General features: G+C 53.1%; 2 protein-coding genes across 2 annotated transcripts; both read right to left on the bottom strand.

Moving 5' to 3' along the window:
- Positions 1–400: 400 nt before the first annotated feature.
- On the bottom strand, positions 401–7674 carry NCLN (nicalin). The gene is made up of 15 exons (XM_032203747.1): positions 7461–7674; positions 5575–5765; positions 5189–5333; positions 4500–4594; positions 4229–4309; positions 3960–4063; positions 3442–3530; positions 3135–3274; positions 2529–2707; positions 2230–2317; positions 2103–2141; positions 1827–1990; positions 1166–1219; positions 1001–1079; positions 401–602 (listed from the first exon to the last, which is right to left on the bottom strand). The coding sequence occupies exons 1-15, from the start codon at positions 7639–7641 to the stop codon at positions 543–545; spliced, it is 1689 nt and encodes a 562-aa protein (XP_032059638.1). The 5' UTR covers positions 7642–7674; the 3' UTR covers positions 401–542.
- Positions 7675–9593: 1919 nt separating this feature from the next.
- Positions 9594–10820, bottom strand: S1PR4 (sphingosine-1-phosphate receptor 4). Its single transcript, XM_032203898.1, has one exon. It carries the CDS (start codon positions 10818–10820, stop codon positions 9594–9596), a length of 1227 nt encoding a protein of 408 aa, XP_032059789.1.
- Between the last annotated feature and the right edge of the window lie 3681 nt (positions 10821–14501).

Below are 14501 nucleotides of genomic sequence, written 5' to 3' on the forward strand. Positions count from 1 at the left end.
GAGATACGGCTTGCTCAGCACACATTCCTAAAGCCAGGCAGCGAACTTAAGGAAGAGGTGCCATAAGAAAACACACTAATAGCATTCTCTTTAATTTGCATATGCACATTTTCTTTTCTTTTAAGCAAGTGCTCTGAGTCCTTGTTTGCTGGGCAGAGGTAATACATCTGCTCTGTAGTTTCAGCTTCCAAGTTGGCTGTACGGCACGTATGTCCATGAATGTGCTGGACTTTGTTCTACCCTCATAAAAGCTGCTCAGCATCAGCTGTTCATCATTTAAACAACCTGTACAAACGTCTGAAGTCTGAGCTTCTCCCTTGCAAAAAAGCAAAGTAAAACAGGCATGGTGCAAGTAAGTGGAAAAAAAGCACCTGAAAGGTGCACAGGAGTTGAAATTTCGTTTTCTTTCTGCCTTCCTCCCCTCTCTAGAGTAGTAAAGAGGAGAGAGAGGAACAGAAACAGCAGGATTCACTGGAAGGCAGAAGGTTCCTGATGGGCTCACCGATGGCTCAGTGCTGCTGTAAGGATCATGATTTGTTGCTTCACTGCTGCTTGGCTTTAAGGGATAATCTCTGTATCATCTTGTAAAGGAGGCCAAAATGCTGGAAACGGAAGGAAAATAAGTAGCCGTGAGTCCTTTTAAGTTCTAATAAAAATTACTCTGTTCTACACAAGGATTGAAAGTTTAATAGAAGGCTTAAAACAGTAATAATGCACAAATGCAATTCCTCGTTTGCATCACCTACAAGCACTCTCAATGTGAGGACAGAATGGGACTTTGTTAATTAAGAGGAATTAAGGAATTACTATAACAAAGCCAGTTAACTGAGGTTGTACAGAAAATGGTGGCTTACAAAAATGTTTGTGCAGATCTGTACCACTGATGCTAGTAGTTTCAAGAATATAACAGTGAACCAAGCAAACACTGAGATTCCCAGTCACTGTGGCTAATTGGATTTAAGAGGAAAATAAAGTTCATTTCCTGCTTCTTTTCTCCTACCTGCACTGCAACGTAGGCAACACCAAGGTAGGCTGCAATACAGACAGCCAGGAGGAGGTCAAAGATCGCTGGCTTCACCCTACGATAAAGAAAGAACAGATGAAATTGCTACAACAGCTACTGCCACAGAGACAGACCACAGCCCAACGTGCCCAAGGGCCATACCTGTATGCATTCATCACCTGTTTCAGCTGGTCATAGAAAACAAACTCTGGGTCCCTGTGGAAAGCAGAAATTCTTCAGGATACATTGCATTTCTAGACAGTGCAGAAAGAACAGCCCAGACCTCTGCTCCCAGTAAGTTAACCCAACGACAGAGAGGTAGTATGATCTCGCCTAACCGTTTGGAACTTATTTTTGTCGTCAGGTTTTTCTTTTTATAGAGGTAGAAGCTCAAGGATGAAATTCTGAACATGCTGATCGTTTAAGAGACACACAGACAATGCCTTGCTGGGTTCATGAAACTGCCTTAACTGAAGCAGGTTAGACAGGAAGGAAGCTGCCTCTTCACAAAGAAAGCTTTCTAAGGGACCTTAGTTCTTTCCTGCAAAGAGAAGCAGCACTCAGAGCGGAAGGGGTGGAACCAAAGTAGGGAAAAAACAAGCTCTTCAGATGGAGGGAACTGCTGAGGCTTGTTACTGTGTTGAATGATAAAGAGCTTTCTCTAGCAAAACAGAGCACGAACCAAAACTGACAAGAGAGCAGAAAGAAGCAATCACTTCTAGCCATATACCAAGAAATCAGAAAAGCCGCAGCTCAGTCAAGACTCGTTGGAGGGAGGGGTGAGTTTACATGCCCCAGCTGGTTCTTTCATCTCTCTTCTTACCGTTTGTCTGCCTTTACATGATGCTGTTTGACATCTTTCAGGTAGCGACCCATATAATATTCTAAGGTGCTGAGAAAGGTGCTGTCTTTATCAATCAGCTGAGCAGCCCTGGGCTGACTGCTCAGCCAGTCCATCACTGATTCAAGTTGCTCCTGCTGGATCTGCTGCAGAAAAATATCACCAAAGAAAGGGAGTTCATCACATGTGCTGAGACCAGAACTCCCCCAAGCTCCTAATCCCTCCTCTCCACAGGTTACAAAAACATGCTGTACTTACCATCTGATCTGTGAAGATCTGCAGATCTGCAGGTGCTCCCTGCAAGGGAAAAAAGAGGCTGCCAGTGAGAGCAAGGCTGGCTGGGCAGGACAAGCCTGGCTAGCACTGCAGGATGGGCAGCTCTTACCTTGTCTGTCAAGTTGTAGATGACCCTTGTCAAAGCCTCAGCAATGATCCTAGTATTCCTGGTTAGTGCCTTAGTGTCTACTCGTGCCCTAAAGAAAAAGGGGGGATTATGCACTTGTCAATAGGACCAGCTTCCTCCAGCCACCACCCTTTTGAACTGCATTATGCATAAGACTTAATCCAGAGCCTAACTCCCCGCGGTTTCTCCCCCATCCTGTGACTGTCAGAACAGTACCACCACAAGGCCAATTTGCTTTTAGGGGCGGGATTTCAGCTGCAGCCTTCCCCAAGGCCTCAAACCTCCTGTCCATGATGCTGTTGCGCAGACTGTCCCGATGGCTCTCCAAATGGGAGATGGTGAACGCTGGCAAGCGTCGGATCGCAAAACGCTCGTGTTCCCATGCCAGCATGTCCTCAGCCAAGTTTATCTTCTTGTGCACCATGGAAAACTTCACTTCTGGGAACTGGCTGGCAACAACCTGAGGGAAAGGCCAAGCCATTCAAGGGTGTTGTGCTTCCCACTGCACTATCCCATCTTGCACAGTCCAATCCATCTATACCCAATTCTTTTTTATTTTTTGGCTACCAAAGGTAAATATACTTGACCTGTAAGATGCAGCTAATGTCATTAAAAAGATGTTTTAATGTCACTACAGAAATCACTTGGGTAGCTTTTGCAAGCCACAACCTATAAGGAAGCACGGCAGGAAATGCACATCTACCGTGCTTCATTCAGCACTGTGGTGTGACAATGCTTGCGCTCCAAATCAAGTGACCAGAAGCAACATACAAAATATTTCAGCAGCGCACTCTTTGGTGATGTCTTACTCCCTTTCTATCACAGAGAGCTGCAGCTCCCCATGGTTAAGTCCCAAGTTCCCACCTGCCCAACATGCTTTTCATTACCAGCTCCAGTTCTCTCAGAAATGCATGCTGTAAGGTCCCTTCCTTGGGAGGCTTGGAGACATGAAGATGAAGGCTATTGCCTCGGCCTAGAGTGTCAAGGCAGAGAACAAACGCTACATTGTCCTGCAACAGGCTGGAATCTGCAACGGAAAAATCCAAAACTTTCAGGCTATGCTTTGTGCTCGGAGTTTCATAGAGACACACACACGGGCCTGCACAAGAGGATTCTGGCATATGAGACACTTATCACAATGATATTAAGAGGCCTTGCCAGGGAACATACTGGAATGTCAGCTCCTTAACTCACCAGTGTGGTCCAAATTGTCTTCCAGCCATCGCTTGGTTCCTTGATAATTAAACTTGCCACCTCCAGATGCAAAGAACAGTAAGTTATACCTGCCCATCAAAGACAACGGGAAAGTGTTAGCACACGACACTTCACGGTTACAGAACTAATTTATTCAGACTTAGAGGTGGGGTGAAATCACAACAGTTAGCAGCCAACATCCAAGGCAAACTGCCCATTAACGAATGTTTACTATGTGCCACATAGGAAGGTAGTGGCAAGACAGGGGCAAAGTAGAGGAGTTCCCAGTGCTTGAGGATGGAATCTGGTTCTCACATCATTCCCTCCACTTGCCCCTACAGCTATGTAGATCTACCTTAAAGAAACCAAAGGAAAGAGCTCAGCCTTTAACAACTGCTGTGCTTGGAAGACAGCAAAACAGGGAAGGAAGTAAAGGACTGCTACGGGTCTAGAGAAAAAGCCCTTCTTTACCTGATCTCAGCTACATACATTCAACCAAGAAGAGGGCAATGGCTTACCCAGCATGAGTTCGTCTGTAAGTGTAGAGCCGTGAGAACAGCCTGGCTAGTTCCAGCAGCACTGAAATACCACTGCCATTGGAGTCAGCACCGTGTGACAGCCACTGCAGGACAAAGCGGGACACAAAGTAGCAACCCTGCCTTTAACACACCACCACGCCCCACTTAGACCCCTGGTCCTTAAGACCAAGAAAAAAAAATAAACAGGGTCTGATGCCACAGGGGAAAAAGGTACAGACAGGAGGAGAGCTGCAGGAAAAAATACTCACTGGGGCCACTCCGAAGGAATCATAGTGCGCAACTATCACAACAGTGGGTAGATCTTCTCCACCCAGCCCCGTCAGCCTTCCCTGCGGAGGAATGGGATCAGCGTCACTCAGCATCTCCCCTTGCATGACACTCCAGTGGTCTCAGTTCTGAGATACTTCAGACACTGGAGGAGAATCCCCTGACTTCCCCCATTAGTCCAAATGCCTGATGAGGTCTCCATAAAGGTGGCGTCACACCAGTATCTCCAGTTTGGATCTATTCAGAACTCACCTCTACGCTGGGTATAAGCCAGTCATTGATGGCTTTGCTCTGAGCCCCACTGGTCACCATCTGGAAGCCATTGGCAGTTGCAGTGTGCAGCAAAACTAGAACAAAAAAGACAGGTACAGCTGGGGAAGTTTTGTCCCTTTATCGTCCTTGCTAACCGAGCACTGGAGAGATTAGTTTTAAGGCACTTTATCCCTGTCACTTGTGTTTATGTACCGATGTGGGATCCTGGTGACCTTACACTTTCATTCTGTTCGGAAATCCCCACGTTTCAAACTAGCTAAACCAAAAACTTTTCTCCAACAGACTTAAAGCTCATCATGATCAGCAGGCCACTAATAATGTAGTGGGGAACACAAGGAAGCACTGAAGTGATTTGTGGTCAGACAAAAAGCTTCAGCTTTTGTCCACAACTGTAGTCACTTAGCACCTTCAGTGTTGTTTTCAACTTGAGTCTTGCTTTCTGTCTTACTCGCAACAGCGTGAAGTTGCACTCCCATGCAACTACACTTCCAGAATAAGACACTCTTGTACCATGTTTTTATTCCAGTAGACCTCAGAGAACTTTAACAAAGACAGAATAAACATAAAGGCAACAGAATGCTTACTGTGGTGCATACAACACAGAAGATTGCTCCTGCAGGTGGGATCAGGACCGTCTTCCTGTAAACTTTTCCCCCACTAGAACTCACCTTCCGCAGCTGAGGCAGATCCTTGTGATGCAGAAGCAGCCCGTGTTTGTTCATAGATAGATAGCAGCTCTTCATCTTCCACTGCAAAGTAGACTGGCACAATGGTTTCCATAGCAAGCATTTCTGGCTCTATCTCCATGAATTGCTGAGGATTTAAGCAAGACAAAAAAATTAGTATCTGCTAAATGTGCAAGAGAGCAGAGAAACAAAATCAGAGAGAAAGGTCAGTTTCAAAATCAGAATGTGATCTGCCATGCATTACAACAGGAACTTTCAGTCCTGCAGCAATCCAAACCTCCCCTCCCCCCCTCAAATACATCTCCAACCAGAAGAGAAAGGGAACATTGTTGTTGTTTTTTTTTGGTTTGGTTGGTTGTTTGTTTTACCCTTACAACATCCTGTGGGACAGAAGAAATAGACCGTGGCAAGATGATCACCACAGCCCCAGCTGACTGGCGAAGAGCCTTCTGGTACTGCTCATAGGAGAAATCCACCAGCCGCATCATGACACAGCGGCGGCTGAGCACATCCGCTTCTACTGTGCGGGCCTCCGTGTTAAGCACTGCACTCCTGGTGCCTGCGGAGAGAAAGCAGGGGGAGGTTTAGGAAGCGATTTCATCACATCCCCTTTGCTGTGCCTAGCTCCTTCTCAAAACAGTCTTGGTCACAGCCCAACAAACTTCAGAGCAGCTAGGACCTGCAGCAAGCTAAGTTCATCTCTTCCCCTTGTCCAAGGGGGACAACAGGTCTGTCTTTTCTGTCTGTGAAAGGACACAACAAAGCCACCCCACATCCATCCAAAGGGATGTTCTCGATCATCCACCAGAACGCCTCCGTAACAGACAAAATCAAAACTGCCTCCTGCTCTCAACTTCAGTATCTTGAGTCACCCACGTAACAGTACAGTACTTGACACAACAGCAGGCCAGAAGCTTGCCAGCAGCTCCAGGGTTCTGGAAGAGAGGACCACAAGAGAAGATCGTCTGGTATAGGCAGGCATGTTCAAAGCTACCCTACAATTTAAAATGCTCTGAACCACTTTCTTCTCCCGCAATCCTGGCACCTACATTGAAGACTTCATCACACTGAGGTCATAAACAGGCAAGGTAAGATAAGGTCCTCCAGAAGGCATCTCAGACTACGCCAAAGCAGGCAGCCACTAACAGCTAGGTTTAAATGTGGCTCAGCAGGACTCTAATGCTAGTTTGATCTCATCAAAGGTCAAATCAGCTAAACCAAGAACGGACTTGTACTTCTACTGCATGGTATCAGTGAGGGCCACACACACAAAGAGGTAATGCACACTGAAGTCTCCACACAGAGCTCCCACTCCACGAAACAAACAAGTATTAATTACAGGCCCCTCAGACCACAGGAACAATTCATAATATGGATAACTACTCCATCATCCCCAAACAACGATGCCTAAACAATGCAAACTGTGATTCAGTGATGTTCTCAACAACGGAGCTTTCAAAATGTGGACACAGAGATACTGTGATGGCAGAACCCAGAGATAATTTCAGATATTCAGAAGTAGAATCTGTTGTATTCACAAAGCGTGCGGGCACGGCTTGCATTTCGTAACTTCTGCTGGTGTTTAATCTTATGAAGCCCTAAAAGATCTAGAGACTGAGCATAAAATAAACGTGCCTGAAATTCTCAACTGTTATCAGGAGTCTGAAACTTAGGCCACAGAACAGCCACCACGGAAGAGCCACTCACAGGCAGAATGCGTGCCCCGATACAGAACAAACGTCTGCAGAAGACTCAGATAAAACGCTTGGTTCTGGGCTGGCAAGGACGAGGGGGTGGGGGCTGAGAGTTACGGCACTGCCGAGATTCCCAGAGCAGGTCACGGCTCGGACTCGAGGGAAGGCCTTGCACAAGCGGCAGGCCAGATACAACCAGAAGAACCGGAGGCCGAGGCCAACACGAGGGAAGAACCGCAGGAGGCCTCCCCAGCAGGCGGCGCTGCAGCCGCGAGGCGCAGCTGGGACGGACGAGGCGCAGCGGAACCGGCCCGGGCACGGAGCCGCGGGCGAGGGAAGAAAGCGGAGCTCGCGGCCCAGCCCCCGGCCGAGCGAGATGGCCGCGGCCGCTCTGCCCGCGGCGGCGGCGCGGGGCTCAGCCCCCGGACTGGAGCCTGCGGGGACCGAGCAGGGCCGGGCGGCGAGGCTGAGCCGCGCCGGGACCCCCACAAGGCCTCCTCCCCCCCCCACCCCGCGGCGCCTCCCCCCTCCCCGTGGCGGAGGAGCGGGCCCCGCCTCACCGTAGGGCTGCCCGCCCAGCTCGTACTGCTGCATGCGGTACACCGTGAACTCGTGGGCGGCCTCGGCGGCGGGCGGCGGGCCCAGCAGCAGGAGCACGGCGGGCACGAAGAGCAGGAAGCTGAGCGGCAGGCACGAGGCCTTCAGCACCGACTCCAGCACCTCGCCCGCCTCCTCCAGCATCGCCGCGGCCCCGGCCCCCGCCCGCCGCTGCGGCCCCGGCACGCACGGCCCGGCACGGAGCGGCGTGACGTCACGCCACACGCACGGAGCGGCGTGACGCCACGCGCACCGCCCGGCCGCGGGGTGCGCCGGGAGCTGTAGTTCGGCGGCTGGGGGGGGGGCGGCGCCGGGAGCTGTGGTTCGGGGGCACGGGGGTGGCCTGCAGGGGGCCTCCGCCCGCCCCGGGCCTTCCCCGCCCGGCCTCCCGCGGCGGGACCCGGCCCCCTGCAGCCCGGGGGCCCGGGCGGCGCCTGGCGGACGAAAATAAAGGCGGAGCGAGCGGGGCTTTCAGCACGGTTTATTGCGGACGGAGGGGCCGAGCCCCGGCGGGCCGTGAGCCGCGGGCGGCGCTCTGCTTTCCCCCGGCCGGGAGGAGGAGCGGGGGCAGCCGCGGGGAGCGGGGCGAGCCTCCGGCGGGCGCGGGGCCGTTCCGGGGCCGGGCGTTTTTCCGGGCCTGGTCTCGCCCTCCCGGTGCCGGCGGCGCTGCTCGGCCGGGCCCAGCCCGCCCCTGGGAGCGCTGCCCCAGCCCAGCGGCAGAGGGAGAGGGGTGACCGCTGTGAGCCCGGCTTCCCGGGGCCCTTCCTTCTCTAATGTTGATGACCCCCAGGACAGAGCGTGGGTTATTCCCCTTTTCCAGATGCGGGAGAGCTGCGAGCTGCTGGGATTCCTTTCCCCAGCTGTGCTGAACTTCACAGGGCTTGGGGCAGGCTCCACCCCACTCTGCCCTCAAGGTGATGACACAGTTCCAGGCCGTTGAAGTGATTCTTGCAAATCTGTTCTGTTGCAAAATGTTCTTTTTCAAAAAGGTTCCTGGAAGGATGCAGCCTTTTTGTCCCAGAAAGGAAGAGGAAACGAATCATGCTGCTTACATTCAGGTGTAATCCAGACCCCACTGGAGACAATAGGACACAAAGGCATCTGGAAGCTGCTGCTCAGCCTCCTGGCAGTGCCTACTGTGATGGGCACCGCCGCTGTGCAAGGAACTTGGTTTTGCTGGAGCACAACCCACATGGCACTGCAGTCGCTCTGCTCTTACCCAAAGGGTTTGGCCAGATGCCATGGTGGCACCAGACACCAGAGTCATCATTCTGTCGTACCTCCCGTTGCACACGGTGGTGCTAGGGCTGTCAGTGCAGGTGCAGACCCGTGCCCAGAGGCACAGCAGAGCTCTTCTTGCTGCCAGGCTGGAAACAGTCACAGTTCTTGGCTGGCCACAGTGCCCATCTCTGCACTCCTGCGAGGGATGAGGCTGCTGCTGCCGCCCTTTGCCGGTCCTGTGAGAGGTTTGTGCTGCACAGCAGGTGGGCACATGGCTCCTGGCCAGGGACCTCTGAGGTGACCCCAGCCACGCACATTTTCACTTGCAAACCCAGTTCCTGACTCCCTGCGAAGACATCAAGCCCACATTCTTTTCCAGCAGCTGTGCCCACTGCAGTGACTCCAGAGGCTATAAGCTACAGAAGACTCAGGTGTCACCTCCAGCCCTGCATGACATGCTGGGGCAGCACTGCCAGCCTAGCCTGACCCTAAAGAGTTGGGGCAGCCTAGATGGGGGTAGCCATCCCATCCCTCATCGTGTCTTGGGGCAAAATTGGGGCAGGTACAGCACCTGTGTCCGTGCACACACAGAGCAGGGCCCACCTGGAAGCTGGGCACAGCAGTTGTCTCAGCATGGCATCGATCCCAGACCATGCCCATATCCCATTGGGGCAGCAATGACTGTTCCCATGCTGCACCCACAACGAAGCAACGTCCTGGTCAAAAGGGGCTGGGAAGCCTGGCCACGGTTAACAGCTGAGGTGAGGCAGCACCCGGTGAGCCCAAGCTGAACATCAGACAGTTCTGACAGGCCAGAACCAGCAGGGTGAAGTCCTGGTGGGCTGTCTGGCCATCCCTTCTCTCCCCATGGCCTCTCAGAGGCTGGGGAGGTTGCTCATCATGCTGGAGTTGCTGGAGAGAGGTGCTCTGGGCCGGGCATTCAGGGCCACAGAGCTGCGGAAGCTCTCCCGGTAGCGCAGGGAGCTCTCCGTGGATGAGCCAGAGTTGATGTCTGTGATGACCAGGCAGTCCCCAGGCTTGCAAAGCCCAACCCTGAGGCAGCAGCAGCACAGCAGGCTTCCCACAGCACGGCGCACCTCCACGCTGCGGAGGGAGTAAATGATGGGGTTAACGCCCGAGTTGAGCATGGCCAGAGCCAAGGTCCAGTCCAGGCTGTGGAGGAGTCTGCAGGTTTGTGTCTCACAGAACACATCAAAGAGCATCAGGGCAAAGAGAGGGCTCCAGCAAATGATGAAGGCACCCAGGATCATCAGCACAGTCTTGAGCAAGCGCAGGGATCGTTTGCGGCTGTGCCGAGAAGTGGTTTGCTTAGAACTGGCCTGGACCAGCTGGAAGATGGAGATGTAGAGGCCGATGATCCCCAGGAGGATGATGCTGAACATGACCACAGAGAAGAGGATGTAGTTCTTGGAGTAAAGAGGCAGGAGGACAGAGCAGGCATTGAAGTCGCACAGACAGTTCCAGCCCAGCAGCGGAAGCAGCCCAATGATGAAGGCCAGAAGCCAGCAGGAGATAATGAGCCCGCGCAAGCGCAGGGTCTTGCTGGCTTCGTTCTCAGCAATTGGCCTTACCATGGCACTGTAGCGCTCAATGGCCGTCACAAGCAAGCTGAAGGTGGAAGCAGCCAGCGCGATGAAGAGAATGCCTTCCCGGAGGAACCAGAGCTGAGGTGAAAGTTGGAAGGTCTTCTTGCCTGAGAGGCAGAGATTAGAAAGGTAGGCAACACCTGCAAGCAGGTCGCTCACGGTGATGCTGGCAATGCAGGAGTAGACCCAGCGCCGGGCTCGCAGGCACCGCAGGATGGCCAGCAGCACGAGCAGGTTCTCCAGGATGATGATGCAGCTGATGATGACAAAGGTTGTGCGGATGAGGCCCATGCCCTCGTCCCGGGACTGCCGGTTGGTCAGCTTTCCTGTGAAGTTATAGTGCTGCAGGATGATGTTCACATTCCTCATGGCAGCCAGCTGCAAGCAGGAACCTTTCCTGTCAAGGAGGTCCAATCTGAGCTCAGGATATTGAGCAGAGCCCAGTGGAAGGGGGAAGGAGCGATTCACCAGCCAGCTCAGCCCCGGGCCATCCATCTTCCAAGCCTACGTCAGCAGCCAAGGGATGCACAACGGAGCAAGGGTCGAAGTGGCGTTGGGAGCAGGGCAGACCTTCTGTTTGAGGGCAGGAGGCAGGTGTGAGTCTGCCCCTGAGGCCAGCAGCTCTGCCCAGCGTGGAGATGAGAGTTAGACCCCTGTCTGCCAGCCTTGCAGCACTGAAAGAGCAACGGGAGAGAAGGGTGAGGTGTTTTGTAAGGCCACGCGTGAGCATGGGCTTCCTGTTGTTTAATAAAGTTTCCTGTTGTGAACTAGAGTATTGACATGGTCTCTGGCAGCTGTCAACATTTCTCAGTAAGGAGAAATGAGAGGGTGGGATCCATTGGTTTGATCAAAGCCAAACGCTAGCAGGAGCACCCAGACAGCTGAGGCACTAACAGCTTTGCCTTTTGTGGCGTGAAATTCACTCCTGAGCCTGGCTGAGAGCAACTGCCCCATCATCGAGTGCCCTGCACACCACCTGTGCCCAGACTCATCCTTCTCCAAGAGGAAGCTCCATGTTCCCATTCAATCTTCTGGGCTCCTCCATGGGCCCAGCTCCTGCCAGTCTCTCAGGATGCATCCACCCAAGTCCTGTCCTATCGAAGCAGCAAGTCCAGTCACCTGGGTGTTTGAAGCTGGGGCTCAGCTACTCCCAGCTCAAAGGAAACCAGCTGGTCAAAGCCTTACTTGTGCCCTGGTGCTGCACACTCCACCTTCTGCTCTCCAAGCATCTGCTAAAGATGGGTCAGGGTCTTCCCACTGCCTAGGTCCATGCAGGGAAACTGAGGCACAAAGCTGCTGTCTCTTGCCTCGCGTTGCAGAAGGGGCATGGTGCCATGGCTGGGACCAGAAGCCCGGGGTCCTGACCTGACTGCAGCATTAACATCTACCACTGATCATTCCCTATGTCTGCAAAACCTGACTGGAGATGTGTTCTTGCAACACGTTATTCCCAGCCCAGCTGTTGTTTGCCTCATGACTCACCTGTCACGGCTGGCCCGAGGCTCTCGCTGCAGGAGGGAGGCTCAGCAGCCAGCAGTGCTTTCCAGCTGCTCGTCCAAGGCCCAGCACAGAGTAGGTAGTGGGGAGAGCTCCTTGTATGAAATAAGTGAGATTTCCACCTACCGAAGTGAAAAAAGGGAAGTTACAACATCAACCACATTTCTCTGGCAGGATGGACCCACCCAACAGATGCGAAGAGACATAGAGAAAAGAGCATCTTTCAGCTCAGGATCGTGGCAGAAGCTTTGCCCTGCTGTCTGCTTTCACCTTTGTTCTCACTCTAGACTGGCACAAAGTCAGGGAGAGGCCCCCAGTTTTCTGCTTTCTGCTTTCTCCCATTGGCATGGCGAGCAGGGATCCTGGGAGCCAGCCCCTGCTTGAGGAACAGAGAGGTCCTAGCCTGGATCATGACATGGGCAAGTGGAAAATGCAAAGGGGACTCCTGCTGCAGGAACTTGTGCAAGCAAGAATTGTTCTCATTGAGAGCTGAGGGCTCGGTCCTCCATGGTGGCCCTTTCTGCCGGCAGTTTGGGCTTTTCTGTCAGCAGAGGTCAGAGCACAGCACTGTATGGGCTGCTGCAGGGAAGGTTAACAGCCCAGCCAGACCCAGTACAATAAGCTCATGCTGATAAAGTCAGCAGACCCCAAGCTTGAGGGGGCAAAAATCAGCAGGAAGGCTGGGCTGTGAGCACAGTGCAGGCCAGAGGAGAGGAGTTCAAGGGCACCCCTTCAGCACCCAGAGCTCACTCCCAAAGGGGCTGGACAGACACTCCCAGCACAGCACCGGAATCAAAACGGCGAACGCGACTCTTGTACATCCTTCCGCGTCGTTCTTGCTTCAGGTTGGGCCTCCAGATGTGTTTACATCTGCTCCTGTAGGCAGAGGACAGTTGGCAGGAAGTCCCTAAAAAGATCCCAAGGGTCCAGAGCAGCTTCTCAAATAGCTGGCAGCATTTAGCAGCCTTAGAAAGGAGATGGCTGGCAGGAGTGAGCTCTTTGCCAGGGAGATCTGCAGAGAGCATGGTGCAGGTGGGAGGCAAATGGTTTTGATGGCAGGAGGCAGATGAGCAGCTGGGAAGGCTCAGTGCACCCTCCAAAGGGGTGCTGGGCACACTCAACCAGCCAAATATCACAGGCTTGTCCTTGTGCCCCTTCCACGAGCATGCCAGGTGCTACACGAAAAGCAGGGCTGATTACTTTGTAAAGAGCTGTTCCAGTAAAATAAAACCCCATTCCTTGCTCTGCCCTAGCCTCTGGCTTGTTCGGCCTTTTAGTAGAAGAGGGGACCAGGTACCTGTGAAGCTCACCACGGTTCTACAGCACGTCCACAATAGGTAACTGTCTCTGGGAAGATGCTGGAGCTGCACCCCAGCACCCGTGGGTCCCCTTGCCCCATGCGGCTGGTCGGCAGCAGGGCCTTGCACAAACCCAGCCCACATGCCTGCCACAGAGCTGCTGCTCCCAGCCCCCACAGGGATGTCCCCAGCTTTACTTGAGGGCACTGAGGCTCCCCCTCAGCAGGGCACCACTGGGGGACAAGTTCCTGTTGTTCTGCAGTGGCTCCCCGTTGCTATCTGCACAAGCACCAGCTGAGCTTCATCTTGATACGTCTCCTTCACTGCCATTTCAGTTCAGATGTTCTTTCCTTGAAATGAAGGGGCAGAGGAGGGACATGCTATCCTGCAACATTTGTCATCTCTTTCCTGCAGATCGAGACCACAAGTTACTTGAATCTGCCTGATAGCTGCCAAGTGCTGGCCTTGGAAGGACCGGGGAGGTGCAGGGGCCAGCAGCCACCTCCTGGACCCTCTGCCAGAGCTGTGGCCATGCAGGCGTCCTCAGATGCTGAGATGAAGCAGCTCCATAAAAGAAGCTGCAAAGCCCTCTGCAGCCTGCAGGAAGGCAAGAGTGCCATTGCAGACAGGGGCACCCAGAGATGAGCAGCTTGCAGCATGGCAGGGCACCTGGGCACTCTTGCTCTGCTCCCAGGAGGGTGTCAGGCTCCAGGACAGCTCTGGAGATGGAGGGGGGGCGGTCTGGCTGCAGCAGCCACAGCCATACCCCACCTCCCTTTGATGCTGCTCACTGTCCTGTCCCAATGCCCCGAGAAACATCAGTGGAAGCAGCTGTGCAAGGGTTCCCTGCACCAGGCCAGGTTCAGGCAGCTCAGCATCATGCTTAGCTGCTGCATCATGCTGCTTCAGCTCAGCATCACATGCAGGAAAGAGGCCAAGAAGAAGGCAAGAAAGCAACCCTTCCCCTGGCCAGCCTCTGGCAGCATCAGGCAGTCAGCAGATGATGCATCCGGACCACTGCAATTAACAGTTGTCAACAGATTTATCATTCGCAAAATCACTCTCATACCTGTCTAAACTTATTTATATGTTTGACCTTCAAGCTCTACCCAGTGGCAGGTACAGCCTGCTGACTCCAATGCAAGCTACTTGTGTAGGCAGCATGACAGAGGTAGTTTTATTTACCAAGTAATTTTTAAAAGCTGGGCCTTACACATTTCTAATTTTTGCCCAGCCAAACTCCATGCAACTGATGGAAAAAAGAACCATGGAAAGAGAGATGCAAATGCATTTTGAACAGAGAAGCCTTAGGGCAAAGCTGAAGGTGCTGTAGGGGACAGCAGGTTACATCACTGGGCAGGCATCACAGGCTGCAACTCCT

The sequence above is a fragment of the Aythya fuligula genome, chromosome 26 (genome assembly GCF_009819795.1).
Source record: "Aythya fuligula isolate bAytFul2 chromosome 26, bAytFul2.pri, whole genome shotgun sequence".
NCBI lineage: Eukaryota > Metazoa > Chordata > Aves > Anseriformes > Anatidae > Aythya > Aythya fuligula.

Bases quoted from the DNA above. Each gene is read 5' to 3' on its own strand.
- NCLN (XM_032203747.1), bottom strand. From the start codon at position 7,641: ATGCTGGAGGAGGCGGGCGAGGTGCTGGAGTCGGTGCTGAAGGCCTCG. The intron at 5,334-5,574 runs GTAAAACAAACA...TTAAATCCTCAG, and splicing joins TCCCACAGGATGTTGTAAGG to CAATTCATGGAGATAGAGCC. The intron at 3,531-3,959 runs GTAAGCCATTGC...TTTGATGGGCAG, and splicing joins TACAGACGAACTCATGCTGG to GTATAACTTACTGTTCTTTG.
- S1PR4 (XM_032203898.1), bottom strand. From the start codon at position 10,820: ATGGATGGCCCGGGGCTGAGCTGGCTGGTGAATCGCTCCTTCCCCCTT.